The 15,171-nt window shown below is 43.2% G+C and overlaps 2 protein-coding genes across 5 annotated transcripts in view; one reads left to right on the top strand and one right to left on the bottom strand.

Moving 5' to 3' along the window:
* Positions 1–15,171, top strand: part of EDAR (ectodysplasin A receptor) — a 102,622-nt gene that overhangs the window by 84,591 nt on the left and 2,860 nt on the right. For all 4 annotated transcript variants that reach the window (XM_015113103.3, XM_028832289.2, XM_077958987.1 and 1 more), the window contains 2 exons: positions 4,495–4,654; positions 6,170–6,230. In XM_015113103.3, coding sequence (XP_014968589.2) covers positions 4,495–4,654; positions 6,170–6,230 — 221 coding nt within the window. The remainder of the gene's footprint in view (positions 1–4,494; positions 4,655–6,169; positions 6,231–15,171) is intronic.
* Positions 7,433–15,171, bottom strand: part of CCDC138 (coiled-coil domain containing 138) — a 128,250-nt gene continuing 120,511 nt past the window's right edge. The window contains exon 14 of the mRNA XM_077958985.1: positions 7,433–7,888. Coding sequence (XP_077815111.1) covers positions 7,821–7,888 — 68 coding nt within the window. The 3' untranslated portion in view covers positions 7,433–7,820. The remainder of the gene's footprint in view (positions 7,889–15,171) is intronic.

Genomic DNA, 15,171 nt, shown 5'->3' with positions numbered 1-15,171 from the left:
AAGTTGTCCTGAAACCAGTATAGGCTGTGGGATACCGTTCTCTCCTTTTCCAAGACCTTTACCAGGGGTGTATCCTTGAGTTAACATTTGTGCAGTAACTATATCATTTGGACTACACATTATAATTTTCATTTGAGAGAGCAGATCTCGCCCCCAAAGGTTAACAGGTAGGTAAGGGATGACAAATGGCTTAATGAGGCCTGAATTGTTTTCTTTATCTGTCCATGTTAGGTATTTAGAACTTTGTTTAGGATTACTGCTTTGTCCAATTCCTCTCAAGTGAGTTAAAGTTTCTGTAGTAGACCAATGAGAGGGCCAATCTTCCTGTTTAATGATAGTTACATCAGCCCCTGTGTCTATTAGTCCAGTGAATGCCTTCCCGTCTAACCATAAGGTTAGAGAGGGTTTTTGATTTGTAATTGGTTGCACCCAATATATATCTGATGATCTGAAACCTTTTATATTTCTATTAGAGTATTAGATATTATTATCTGTTTTAACCAAAGGTAGCAGGAGTAACTGAGCTATTCTAACTCCTTGAGGGACAGTAATAATACTATCAATAGCTCTGGCCATAATTTTAATTTCTCTTTCATAATCATTATCGATAACTCCAGGGAGGACTTGTAAGCCTCTCATGGTGACACTACTTCTTCCTAAAAGTAGCCCAAAAGTGTTAGGTGGTAAGGGTCCATATATTCCGGTATTTAAGGTTTGCGGTCCCATTTCAGGTGTTAATATTGTGTGGGAGGTGGAACTGAGGTCCAATCCTGCACTTCCTGGGGTTGCTCTACTAAGTTTTGAAATGGATTGCTGTTGCTGGCTGGAACAAAGCTGACTGCCCCATATGCTTGTTTCGGGGCCTGAGGCTGGCCCCTCATCCCGTTTCCCTGCCTGGGGGGTAAAGGATTTCCTTGACTGTCAGTTTTAGATTTACATTCGTTTGCCCAGTGCCTTCCTCTTTTACACCTTGGGCAAAGGCCTGGGATTTTTGCTTCTGGACTCCTATTTTGGTTTTCACAGCAATCTTTTGCAAAGTGTCCCCTTTTACCGCATCTAAAACATCCCCCTTTATCTTTACCTTTGTTAATGAGGAAATCTCTTACTGTTTGGCCGCTAAAAGCGGCGGCCATTGCTAGGCCTTGTTTATATGAGGGCCTAATACCTGAACAAAGGCGAATGTATCCTGTTAAATCTGTTTTCTTTCGATAAGGTCTGATTGCCGCTTGGCAGGCGGGGTTAGCATTTTCATAAGCTAACTGTTTAACATAATCTACACCCGTTTCTGCATTTCCAAAGATTCTACCTGCCGTGGTCATAAGTCTATGCACAAAGTCTGAAAATGGCTCATCGGGTCCTTGTTTAACCACTGTGAGCGAGGCCCCTGGATCTCCTTTAACGGGAAGTTTTCTCCAGGCCTTTGTAGCAGCAGCCTGGATTTGTGAGAACAGTCCAGGGTCATATTGCATTTGGGCCTGAGTGTCTGCATAATTACCTGAACCAGTTAACATATCAAAATCCCAACCGTTTCCTGCCTGTTGATTTCTTTTAGCTGTATCTCTACAATTTTCAAAGAACTCTGACTTCCAAATTAAGTGGTCTCCCCCAGAAAGAACTGCCCTGACTAAGGTATTCCAGTCTGTAGGAGTGAGCCAATTCTCAGCTACAGATTCCACTATAGCAAGAGTATATGGAGCAGTAGCCCCATACTGAGAGGCAGCAGTCTTTACCTCTTTTATAATAGTAAAATCAAATCCAGTATGATGCCTCCAAGCCTGTCCCTGTTCATCTATGGTTTCCGTGACCGGAAAAACGTCTTTGGGGGAGGAGTCTTCTCTATGTCGGCTAGCAACTAAGCCCCCTCTTGGAACATGTTGTCCAGGCCGCTGAAGTGGGCGCAAGGAACCCTCCATAGCGTCTGAGTTAGGTATTTTTTCATTTCCTGTTTTTAGCTTTTGGAGCCTAATTATCAATGATTGATGTAACTCTTCAAGTTTAATCTGTTCTTCTAGTTGAGCAATTTTTGCTTTAATTCTTCTTTGGGATCTATTGCTGCCATAACAATGGGCGCAGAAGCCTCATTATGTGTCTTATTATATGGGGGTGGGTATGAAGTAAAGGGAGGCAAATCAGGGTTGTGATATTTAGCCGCCTCTTCCTCTAAATCATCCCAATTTATATTCGATTGATTAGGCTTATTAATTTCCTCCTCCTTTTGAAGCATCTGTAAAATTGGGTATTTTTTTGGTTTGTTTTCATGTGGTATTTCTTTATCTATTACAGAAGGAGACTTGATTTCCTCATGATCACTTTCGAGGGAAATGAGATCTTCCTCCGTATCTTGCGGAGGCTTTGTGAGGTTAGAGCGGGAGCTAACGTTTAAAATATGCTCTGTCTGAGCGACCGCAGCCATGACTTGCGGATCGGCCTCCTTCTTATCTATTAAATCTTTAATGAGGTTCCAATAAGAGAAGGCGGTTACAGGAATTTTTTCTGTTCCAAAAGTATTATAATAGTCCTGCAAACAATCCCCTACTCTACGCCATCTTTTAATATCAATAGTTCCTTCCTGTGGGAACCAAGGGCAAGTGTCTTTTACAAAATCAAAAAATTTAAACAAATCATTACCTTTAACCTTTACTCCTCGTATCTTTAAAGCCTCTTTTAATTGTCCTACATATATTTGATGTTGGCTTAATTCTTGTCCCATTTCGGACGCGTCACTTACCTTCGATTCTGACGCGGCAGGTTCCCGCAGTGATCGGAAGAGTTTGACTCCTTCTGTCTTCGTTAGCGGTCGACCGTCCTTTGGCGTCCTCTTCCTCAAGGAGTCCCTCGTTTCCAGGTCCCTGTTCGGGCGCCACGTATTCCGGCCCGCGGGATAGTCAGAGCAGGCCCTGGAGGAGGGGGTGGGAATTTGGGGAACAAGAGACACGAGAAATGGAGACAAGACAGTGCTCTGATCAAGTCTCATTTAATGGCGGTAATGCACTGCCTTATATACACTTGGAAGGGAAGGGGTTGGGCTAAGGCGGAAATGATCTCATTGCCGAGGGCGTGGCCAGGTTAGTTTCGGTTTCTCCGGTCGGACGTCATGTTGCGCTTGCGCTACTAAGTAACAATTTTCCCGGGCGGGCGCGGGAAAAGTGAGTGAAGAAGCAGGAAGAGCGCCATCTTTAACGAGGTATTAGTACAGGGGAAAAAAGGCAAAGATAGGGAGGAGGTAGAAGGTGGAAATGAATAGAGCTCAGGCGTTTAATCCTTAATTATTATTCGCTATGGCCGGGGCATGCAGCTCCGGACAATATACTTATTTCATATACAAATATTAAATACAAATTGAACCCTGACAATTGTACATTAAAAGACAGCAAGGCACTGAGCTTTTGTCCCTGCTGTTTGTCCTTGGGTCTTGGAGACAGGACCTGGGGTGCCACCTCACCTGCTCCATCTCACCTGCTCCACCTCACCTGCTCCATCTCACCTGCTCCACCTCACCTGCTCCATCTCACCTGCTCCATCTCACCTGCTCCATCTCACCTGCTCTCAAGTGGGGACAGCGATGGGCCCTATCACCTCCTTGTGAGGCCCTGAAGCCTGACGAGGAAGTGGATCCCACTGGGGCTTCATGATGGTTCTCATTTTCTTTGTATTACCCTGTCTCTAGGGTTGTGTTTGCCTGTGGGCTTCACTGCTGTAACCTAGTTACTAACAAATATAATCCTTTTTTTAAGAAAAAAAGGTCTTCAGCCAAACCACAGGAAGCAAGCAGGATGCCTCTAAAAAAGAATATTGTTTTTCATAGACTTGGAATGGTTTTAAGAGAGTTTCAGCTCCAACCCACATGTGCCAAGGGCAGACCCTGGGTTCTTTGTGGGCTGTGAACCACAAGGTGGCATGAACCTGGGCTTTGTGCCTCCGACCGCCCACCCACCTCACCCGCTGGGGCTTGCTGTGCCACCCTCTGCAATGCACACAGGTCAGCCAGGTCACCCCCCTAGTCAAGAGGGGGCTTTCCAGGCACAAGGCTCCATTCAGCTCCCTTTTCAATGACTCCAGACAGCCAGCACGGATTCAGTGCCAGCCACATCAATCTATTTGCTTAACACGAAGACACCAGGTGAACTTGGTGCTTACTGGGATTAGATACAGGGATCTAGGACATATTCAATGAACCTTTATGGAGCATCCACTGCGTGTCAGATAGCAGAGAGGAGAGGCCTGTGGATGCCTCCCACGCTCAGTGGCAGCCCCAGCCCATAGACGCCTGCAGGTCACCCACCATGGACTTGTTTGGAAGGAAGCAGGAAGCCACCGGTGTATCTGTCTCATCTCACGTCCCCTGGTCCTGTGCCCACAAGGTGCCCAGTTGAAAAACAAGTCATTGCCCCCCACTGTCCACAGCTGGGCAATGGACAAGTTCACCACAGGAGAACCTGTCAGGGCTGCAGTCCCCCCAGGCGCTGCTAATGACCATCGCTCTTGTTTTTGCAGCGAGAACGATGCCTCGTCCGAGAATGAGCAGCTGCTGAGCCGGAGTGTGGACAGTGACGAGGAGCCCGCCCCTGACAAGCAGGGCTCCCCGGAGCTGTGCCTGCTGTCGCTGGTTCACCTGGCCAGGGAGAAGTCTGCCACCAGCAACAAGTCAGCTGGGGTGAGGCTCCTGCAGATGCCGTGATGAGCTGTGAGATGTGGCCCCCTCACAGCCACAAGACTAGAACTTTCTCACTGAATCAGCTCTCCTGCAAGACGGGGTGTTTCTCCCAAAAGTCCAAGCAAGGAGACCCGGACAGTGACAGGTTCACAGCAAGATAGTTAAAAGGGGGGAAAAAACTTTCTTTCCTTTTTTTTTTTTTTTTTTTGAGATGGGACCCAGCCTGTCTGTCACCCAGCCTGGAGTGCAGTGGTGCGATCTCGGCTCACTGCAACCTCCGCCTCCTGGGTTCAAGCAATTCTTCTGTCTCAGCCTCCCAAGTAGCTAGGACTACAGGTGCATGCTGCCACGCCCAGCTAGTTTTTTTGTATTTTAGTAGAGACGAGGTTTCACTGTGTTGCCCAGGCTGATCTCAAACTCCTGAGTTCAGGCAATCCACCTGCCTCAGCCTCCCAAAGCGCTAGGATTACAGGTGTGAGCCATCACACCCACCCACTTTGTTTTCATTATATAGCTTCATACACAAACATGAAAAAGAATAAGCAAAGAGAAAAAAGGTAAAATCACTTGGAATGCCAGACGGCAGAAAAAGACCCTTGTAAATATACTGGGTTTTATCCAGCCAGACAATTTTCTACACACACACACACACACACACACACACAGACACACACACACACACAAACACTTTTCTTGTATGCATTTTTAAAAATATAAAAACAGGCTCACGTGTAGAAACTGTCCCCAGGGTTTTATCACCTACTGCCCTGTAATGTGCCGTGGCCAGGAGCAGGGCAGGGGTGGGGGCAGAGATGACCAGAGCCCTCTTGGGCTCCCTGTGGACCTGGCCTGTGGTCGTCCCTCTAGTCTGTGCCCTGGCTGCAGACCCCAGCCGCAGGACAGCTGTGTTGCTAGGCAACATCACTGATGGCAAAAACGCCCAGTTGGGATCCTGGCTCCGGCCTGGTCCTGATAGGATGCCATGCTCTGCCTGCTCCGAGTTCAGTGACCTCGGTAATGGGGCTGCCACTTGCAGAGACCCTGGAAGCCTGTGGGGTTGTTACAAAAGAAATAGGTAGCCGTGGCCCCGGGACTCTTCAGCCAGGGCCACTGAGCACCTGTGCACCGTGGGCCTGGTCTCCTGGCACCAGCCACATGATCCAGGATGGGAGCCCCGCACGGCTCTGCTGCAGCACAGGTGTCCTGAGGGCAAGTGGAGGTCCCCATGGTCATCTTTTCAAACAGACTGATGCCGGGGTATCCCCAAGTATCTTCTGAGTCTGACCACCCAGCTGAGCCTAAGATGTTTGAGTGGGAAGACCTGAAGGAGACCCTCCTCCCTGTGTGTTGGGGCTGGGGTGCTGACACGGGGCTGGGGTGCTGACACGGGGGCTGGGTGCAGCGTCTCTGGTGTCAGGCGTAGCTGCTGCCTGTCCCTGCTGACATGGAGGATTTGCCTCCTCACTACTGTTGCCCCTCTCTGGAGGTGAAAATTCTCCTGACTCTTTTTTACAGATTCAAAGCCGGAGGAAAAAGATCTTGGATGTGTATGCCAACGTGTGTGGAGTCGTGGAAGGTAAGCTGAGAGAGGTGGTGTAGACATAAGAGCTGTGGTCCTGTGAGGGGAACTCAGGGAAGTCGCCCATCCAGTTGCCGCACTCTGGTCAGAACGGCCACTGGAACCGACTTCAGGTGTGGAGAAACAGAATCTGGCTCCCAGATATTAGAAGGCATCTCCCAGTGCTTCCATGGGCCTTCCCCTCATGGTGGGAGACAGCCCGGTGCAGGCACCCACTACAGGGACACGCAGGGTCGGGGAGCAGCAGCCATGGAGTCTTGGACCTCCCGTGTCCCCAGTGCCCATCTCCACACTGGCATCATCATCTGGGAAACATAATCAGTCACTTAGTCACTTATCCTAGACTTAGCCGCCCTCTCCCTGCCCTCGAGCATCCTCGATGTCCGAAGGCCCTGGGAGCCTCCAGCCTCCCCTCCCAGCGGCCTTCCGAGCCAAGTCAGTGTCTCCCCGTAACCTGGGCTTGGGTGTGGGCAGGTAAAAGGCAACAGGACAGGGCCGTCAGTGCTGCAATCTGAAATCATAATCCTCAGCTTCCAGTTCCTGCAAAATCCTCTTTCTAAATTACCTTCTTATTAACCCCAAAGATAAACCCCTCGTGGCTGAGGTCAGGAGTTTTCCTGCTGCTGGCCTCGCTGGCCTCCCTCCTCGGACTCCTTGATCCCGGGCAGCGGGAGTGGAGCCTGGTGCATGCCAGGCAGCTTGCCAATGCTCCCAATACCCCTCCTCCCACCCCCACACCCCATCGTAGGCCAAGTGCAGCCCCCTGTTCCCTGGCAGGCTTTCTGGTCCAGTGCTTTGTTGGCCAGAAATAACTATACTGTGGGTGAGCTCCAGGGCCAAGAATTCTTGGCTGCCGCTGAAACATGGCATCTCTCCATAAACACATGCCCCAGGTCAGCCTGCCTGATCTCACCTGGCATGGCCTGGGGCTGTCAGCTGCCCAGGGGAGGATGGTCTAGGACTCACCTTCCATCCACCAGCAAGCTCTTCTCTGTTCCAAAAAATATTGAGTTCACACCCCGGGACAGGGGTTTTCAAACCTCAGCCAGGGCTGAGAACTTGTGCTCCGTGCCCAGCCCTGATGAATATTAGAGTCACCTGCAGGTCTTAACAGCATCTCTGCCCATCCAGCCCACCCAATCTGCCCCAACACCCTGATGTAATTAGTCAGGGGTGAATCCCAGGCATCTGCATCTCTGTTTTTTGTTTTGTTTTGTTTTGTTTTTAATTAAACTTTTTATTTTGAGATACTTCTTACCATGCAGTGGTAAGAGAGAATACAGAGAGATCCTGCAAGTCCTTTACCCAGTTTCTCCTCATGATAACATCTTACAAAACTATACACAGAAGTCACAACCAGGACACTGATATCGACACAGTGAAGCTAGACTCAGCTCCCATACAAAAACTCCTCGTGTTGTCCTTTTACAGCCACAGCCAATTCCCACCCATCTCACCCTCACCTAGGCCCCTGGAAACCAGTAATCTGTTCTCCATTCCTACAGTTTTGTCATTTCAAGAGTGTTATAAAAGCGGAATCACATAGTATGTAACCATTGGTGAATGGCCTTTTTCACTCAGCATAATTCACTGGAGGTCCAGCCGGGTTGTTGCATGTATCAATCGTCCATTCCTCTCTCTTGCTGAGTAGTAATCTGTGGCATAAACAGACCAGAGCTGATTTAACCATTCACTTGCTGAAGGACATCAGGGTTATTGCCACTTAAGGACTATTATGAACAAAGGTGCTATAAATATTTGTGTATAGGTTTTCGTGTGGACATCAGTCGTGATTTATCCAGGATAAAGACCCAGGAGTACATTTGTTGGCTTGTATGATAGTTGCGTGGTTGGTTTTTTTAAAAAACTGCCAAACTGTTTTCCAAAGTTGTTGTACCATTTTACATTCCTACGAGCAGTGTGTGAATGGTCTAGTTTCTCCATATCCTTGCCAGCATTTGGTGGTGTTACTATGTTTTATTTTAGCTATTCTGAGAAGTGTGTTATGATATCTTAGTGTGGTCTTAATTTGCATGTTCCTATTGTTTGAATATCCTTTCTTGTGTTTATTTTTCATCTGTATGTCCTCTTCAGTAAAATGAATGTTTCTTCATGTCTTTGCCCATTTTTCAATGGCATTATATGATTTTTTGCTGTTGAGTTTTGAGGGTTTTTAACAATATATTCTAGACACTAGTCCTATGATGGATATGTGGTTTTGTAAATGTTTTCTCTATTCTATAGCTAGTTTAACTTATCTTTTCAGTCTCTTAACAGGGTCTTTCACAGAATGATGCTTTAAATTTTTATGAGTCAAATTTATGAAACTAATTATAAAGTTTCCCTTTTATGGATGGTGCTTTTGGTGTCAAATCTAAGCTCTCTCTTGCCTAGTCCTAGATCCCAGAGATTTGCTCCCACAATTTTTTCTAGAAGTTTTATAGCTTAATGTTTTATATTTAAGTCCACATAGTTTTTATGTTTTGCATTTAAGTTCACATAGTTCACATTTTGCAGTTAAGTTTGAGTTGATTCTTATAGAAGATATGAAATTGGATCAAAGTTCTTTTTTTGTCTATGGATATCCAATTGCTCCAGCACTGTTTTTTTTTTTTTTTTTTTGAAAAAGTATCTTTCCTCCATTGAATTGCTTTTCAAACTTTGTCAAAAATCAGTTTGGTATATTTGTATGGGTCTATTTTCTGGGGTCACTGTTCTGTTGTATTGATCTACATGTCTGTCCCTCTTATAATACCACACATTCTTGATTCTTATATAAGTTATATAATAACTTATATAAGTCTTGAAATCAAATAGACTGCTCCCACTTTCTTCTTTCAAAAATCTTTTAGCTATTCTAGTTCCTTTGTCTTTCTATATAAGTTTTAGAATAGTCTTCCCTATATGTACAAAATGCCTTGCTGGGATTTTAATGAGTTGCAACAAAACTGTATATCAATTGGGAAGATTTGACATCTTTATTATGTTGAATCTTCTGAGCCATGGACATGGTATATCTCTTCATTTATTTAGCACAACTTTAAATTTTTTTATCTACATTGTGTAGTTTCCAAAAGACAAGTTCTATGCATATTTTGCTAGATTTACATCATAAGTATATCGTTTATTTTTTGAGCAGCTGTAAATGATAATTTAAATTCAGTAGCCATACATTCATTGTTAGCTATATAGAAATACAATTGATTTTTGTATGTTTATCATGTATCCTGTGACCTTGCTGAATTCACTTATAAGATCTGGGAGTCTTCTTGTAGATTCCTTGGGATTTTCTATATAGATAATCACATCTGCAAATGGGACCGTTTTATTTCTTCCTTTCCAATGTGTATACCTTTTCCTTCCTTTTCTCATTTTATTGCACTGGCTACACCTTCCAGCGCTACAGTGAATGTAAGTGATGAAGCAGAAGCAGAAATCCTTGCCTCATTTCTGATCTTAAAAGCATTCCATTTTTCACCATTAAGTATAATATTAGCTCTAGGCTTTTTATAAATTGTTGACATTAACTTTTTGAGTGGATTACAGTAGTTTTTAAATATTGAACCAGCCTTGCCTCCCATACCTGATGTGGTACAATTCTTTTTTATATGGTTGCATTCCATTTGCTAATATTTTGTTAAGGATTTTGCATTTATATTCATGAGAGATATTGGTCTGTGGTTTGTGGTTTGTTTTTTGTCTTTGTCTGGTTTTGGTATCCAGTTTATATTACCCTCACAGAGTAAGTTTTCTATGTCTAGAAAATATAGTGTAGAATTGCTATTAATTATTTCTTAAACATTTTGTAGAATTCTTCAGTGAAATCATGTGGACCTAAAGATTTATTTTGGGGAGTTTTTGTTTGTTTGTTTTTTGAGATGGAGTCTTGCTCTGTCACCCAGGTTGGAGTGCAGTGGCACGATCCTGGTTCACTGCAACCTCTGCCTCCCAAGTTCAAGCGATTCTACTGCCTCAGCCTCCCAAGTAGCTGGGATTACAGGCTCGTGCCACCACAGCCCAGCTAATTTTTTTTTTTGAGATGGAGTCTCACCCTGTCCCAGGCTGGCAACCTCCACCTCCCAGGTTCAAGTGATTCTCCTGCCTCAGCCTCCTGAGTAGCTAGGATTACATGTATATGCTACCATGCCCAGCTAATTTCTGTATTTTTTAGTAGAGATGGGGTTTCACCATGTTGGTCAGGCTGGTCTTGAATTCCTGACCGTGCGGTCCACCTGCTTTGGTCTCCCAAAATGCTGGGATTACAGGCGTGAGCCACCATGCCTGGCCCTAATTTTTGTATTTTAGTAGAAACAGGGTTTCACCATCTTGGCCAGAGTGGTCTTGAACTCCTGACCTCAAGCAACATAACCACCTCGGCCTCTCAAAGTGCTGGGATTACAGGCGTGAGCCACCGCGTTTGGCTGAAGATTTTTACAGTTACACATTCAGCTTCCTTAATAGTTATAAGTCTGTTCAAATGATCTGTTTTACATTGGGTAAGTTGTGATAGTTTATGTTTTTTGAGGAACTGTTTATTTTCACCTGTCAAATTTATATGTATAGAGTTAAAGTTGCATAGTTTTCCCTTATTATCTGTTTGATATCTATGGTGTCTGTAGTAACATCTCCTGCTTCTTTCTTGATATTGGTAATTTGTGTCTTGTCTATTTTTTTCCTTGTCAGTTATATTGATCTTTTCAAATAACTGTTTCTTTTCATATTGCTCTCTTTTACTTTACTGTTTTCAATTTCAGTGATTACTGCTCTTATTTCTAAATTACTTATTTCCTTCTATGTACATTTGGTTTATTTTGTTAATCTTTTTCTAAGTGCTTGAGATGGGAGCTTAGATTATTAAGAGATTTCCTCCTTTGTGTTTCTGCTATAAATTTTCCTCTCAGTACTACTTCAGCTGTGTCTCACAAATACTGACATCTGGTATTTTTATTTTCATTCATTTTTAAATTTTCTTTGAGACTTCCTCTTTGACCTGTGGATTATTTAGAAGACTGTTGTCTAGTTTTCAAATGTGTAAAGATTTTTCTGTTATTGATTTAAATTCTAATTATATTGTGGTAGGGGAATATATTTTGTATAGTTTCAATTCTTTTAATTTGTTGAGGTGTAAGGCCCATAATTATAAAGAATGTGTATTCTGCTGTTGTTGAATGGAGTGTTCTATAAATGTTGATTAGATCTTGTTGGTTGATGATGTTGGTAAGTTCTATATTCTTGCTGATTTTTTTCTAATTGTTCTATCATTTACTGAGGGAGGAATGTTAAAGTTTTCAACTATAATTGTGGGCTTATCTCTTCTTTCAGGTCTATCAGTTTTTGTTTCACATATTTTGGAGCTCTGTTGTTTGGTGCATATTCATTTAGGATTGCTATGTCTTCTTGGATTGACCCTTTTATCATTATTAAATGTCACTTTCTGGTAATTTTTTTCCTCTGAAGTCTACTTTAACTGATGTTATAGCCATTCTGCCTTCCTTTTATTAAAGTTTGCATGATATGTATTTTTCCATCCTTTTACTTCCAACCAGCCTCTCTCATTATATTGAAGTGAGTTTCTTGTAGGCAGCATATAACTGAGTATATTTTAAAATCTCCTCTACCAAGTTCTGCCTTTTAGGTTTTTGTTTGTTTGTCTGTTTTTTATGGAGTTTCCGCTCCTGTTGCCCAGGCTGGAGTGCAATGGTGTGATCTTGGCTCACTGCAACCTCCGCTTCCCAGTTTCAAGCAATTCTCCTGCCTCAGCCTTTCAAGTAGCTGGGATCACAGGCATGCACCACCACACCAGCTAATTTTGTATATTTAGTAGAAACAGGGTTTCACCATGTTGGCCAGGCAGGTCTCAAACTCCTGACCTCAGCTGATCCACCTGCCTTGGCCTCCCAAAGTGCTGGTATTACAGGCATAAGCCACCACACCCAGCCTTTAGTTGGTATTTAAACCATTGACATTAAATGTAGTCATTATTATGTTAGGGCTTAATTAAGTCTGCTATTTTATATTTTGTTTACTATTTGTTGTCTCTGTTTTTCATTTCTGTGTTTTTGTATTCCTGCTTTTCTGTGGGTCACTTGAACATATTTCAGAATTTGATTTTGGTGTTTTTTGAGTGATATGTTTTGATTTTATCTTTTTCCATAGTTATTTTAGTAGTTTGTCTAGAGATTGCATTTACACATACAACTTATCAGTCTACTGGTGTTATTAGTATTTTTTTTTATTTTTATTTTTGAGATGGAGTCTTGCTCTGTTGCCCAGGTTGGAGAGCAGTGGCGCAATCTCAGCTCACTGCAACCTCCGCCTCCCAGGTTCAAGTGATTCTCCTGCCTCAGCCTTCCGAGTAGCTGGGATTACAGCTGTGCACCACCATGCCAACCAGTTGTGTTTTTAGTAGAGACAGGGTTTCACCATGTTGGCCGGGCTGGTCTCGAACTCCTGACCTCAGGTGAACTGCCCACCTCGGCCTCCCAAAGTCCTTGGTTTACAGGTGTGAGCCACTGTGTCTGGCCTTCCTGGTGTTATTATTTTGCCAGTTTGAATGAAGTATAAAAACTTTACCTTTCTCTTTGTCCCTTTACCTTCCCTGTTTATAGTAGTTGTAAATATTTCCTCTACATATATTTAGAAAAACATAAATTGCTTCAACTGCCTAACATAATTCAGAAAACTTAAAAAGGGAAGGAAAGTCTATTTTATTTCCCTGAATTTTTGCTCACTATGTTCTTTTCTGTCTTTTCTGATGTCTCAAGTTTCATTCTTTTATTATTTCCTTTCTGTTTACAGAATTTCCTTTTGCTTCTTTTAGGGTGGTCTGCTGGTGAAAAATTCTTAATTTTTCTTTGGCTTGGAATGTCTTGATATTCTCATGTCATCCTGAAGGATATTTTCACTCAGCTCACTGCAACCTGATATGCAACTCTGGGTTGAAAGTTCTCTTCCTTCAGTACTTGGAAATACTGTGCTACTTCTCTCTGGTCTCCAGGTTTCTGATTATAAATTTACTGTCATTCTAATTGTTTTCTCTCTCTAGGTCAGGCGTTGTTTTTCTTTGGCTGTTTCTAAGACTTCGTCTTTAGTTTTCAGAAGTTCATTTATGATGTATCTTGACATGAATATATTTGGGTTTATCCTGTTTGGGATTTGCTTAGCTTCTTGAATCTGTAGACTTGTATCTCTTTACAAATTTGGGGAGTTTTAAGCCATCATTTATTTGAGTACTTTAGTCCCACTCTCTTCTCCTCTCCTTCTGAAACTTCATGACGCAAATGTTAGCTCTTTTGTTATAACCCCACAGTTCCCTAAGGCTCTGTGTTTTTCAGTTTATTTTCTCTGATTGAGTAATTTCCACTGCTAGCTTCCATTATCCATCTCACTGATTCTTTCCTCTGTCTTTACTCTGCCATTGAGCACATCCACTGAGCTTTTTATTGTGGTTATTGTATTTTTTTAGTTCTAATATTTTCATTTCTTTTATACATTTTGTATATTTTCGCTGAGGATTTCTATTTTTTTCTATTTTCTATTTCTGTTTTTCTATTATTGCATTTGTTTTAAGCATGTTCATAATTGCTTGTTGAAGCACTTTTATTATGGCTTCTTTAAAACCTTTTTCAGATTATCTAACATCTGTCATCTCAGTGTTAGCATCTATTGTTTTTCTTTTTTTACTCATTTGACATCTTCCTGGTTCTTGGTATGATGAGTGAATTCACTTTGAAACCTGTGTAGTTTTATGTCCTGATATGAAACTCTGGGTCTTATTTAAGCCTTCCATTTTAGCTGGCTCCTTTCGATAGGCAGCCCTGTGGCAGGAGAATGAGGGTGCTGTCTTGCTACTGTTAGGTGAAGGTAGACATCCAAATTCCCCACTCAACCTTCACTAACACCCAAGGGACTCCTTTTTACTGCTTTTCGGGTTTGGGAGTATGGCTCCTGACATGGTCACCACAGGGGCAGAGGAGTTGTTACCAGCTGGTTGATGAGAAAGCCCCATCTCTCTACATGGCCTTTCCTGACACCACCTGGCACAGTGTTACAGCTTGGTGAGGGTGGAAGTCTAGGCTCCCCACTCAGTCTTTGCTACCCTGGATGGAGTGGGGACACAGTTTTTCTGTGGTGTTTGGCTGGAATAGAGCAATTATTGTCTAAATGTTTTATGCTTGCTAGGCTGCTCTTTTCCTAGTGCTCTGACTAGAGAGGGAAGACTTTTGTTGGGGCTGTTTTTGTCTGTGGTTGCTATTATTTCTGGATTTTTGGACTTTTCTGCCCCATGTCTGGAATTTATGAGGCAAAAGAAAACCCAGGGAACTCACCACCATCACCATCCTTAGGTATCGAGGTCCCTAGTTGGTCCATCTTCTTTTCTCCACTTTTCAGAGACTTCTTGTATTTGTTTTATACGGAATGTTCAGGGCTTTTAGCTGCACTTAGTGGGAGGATTAGGGAAAATTATATCTACTCATCTTCCAGAAGCAGCCATATCAAGTTTTTAAATGCTCCTAGGTGAGTCTAATGTACCGTGAACCCCAAAAACCATCAGACCACTGAGTTGGCAGTGACTTGGTTCAGATAACCCCAATCTGGGGCTATCATTGAGAGCACCCATTACAAAGTTGACTACTATTCCCTAAAGAGACACGATACTGTCTCTTTGACCCCCTCCTCAGCCCAGCCCCATGGGAGACAGGGTTACCCAACTAAGGATAACTTGTCTTGAAGTCTTTGAGAATTGCTAAAAGTGGTCATCAGGGAATTATTATCATGGTCAATAGAGCAGTCATTTTCCTAGTGGGGAAGGGGCTATTACCGGGGTTAGGGTACATGCACAGCCCTCTCTTGTGGCTGGCAGTGTTCTAGGTGTCGTTTGCCTTAAGTTATGCGTTTGTTTTAGGTGGCTTTCTGCATGCTTTGTTTTACAATTTTT

This window comes from Macaca mulatta, chromosome 13 (genome assembly GCF_049350105.2).
Source record: "Macaca mulatta isolate MMU2019108-1 chromosome 13, T2T-MMU8v2.0, whole genome shotgun sequence".
Lineage (NCBI taxonomy): Eukaryota > Metazoa > Chordata > Mammalia > Primates > Cercopithecidae > Macaca > Macaca mulatta.
This window is presented reverse-complemented; position numbering and strand designations above follow the sequence as displayed.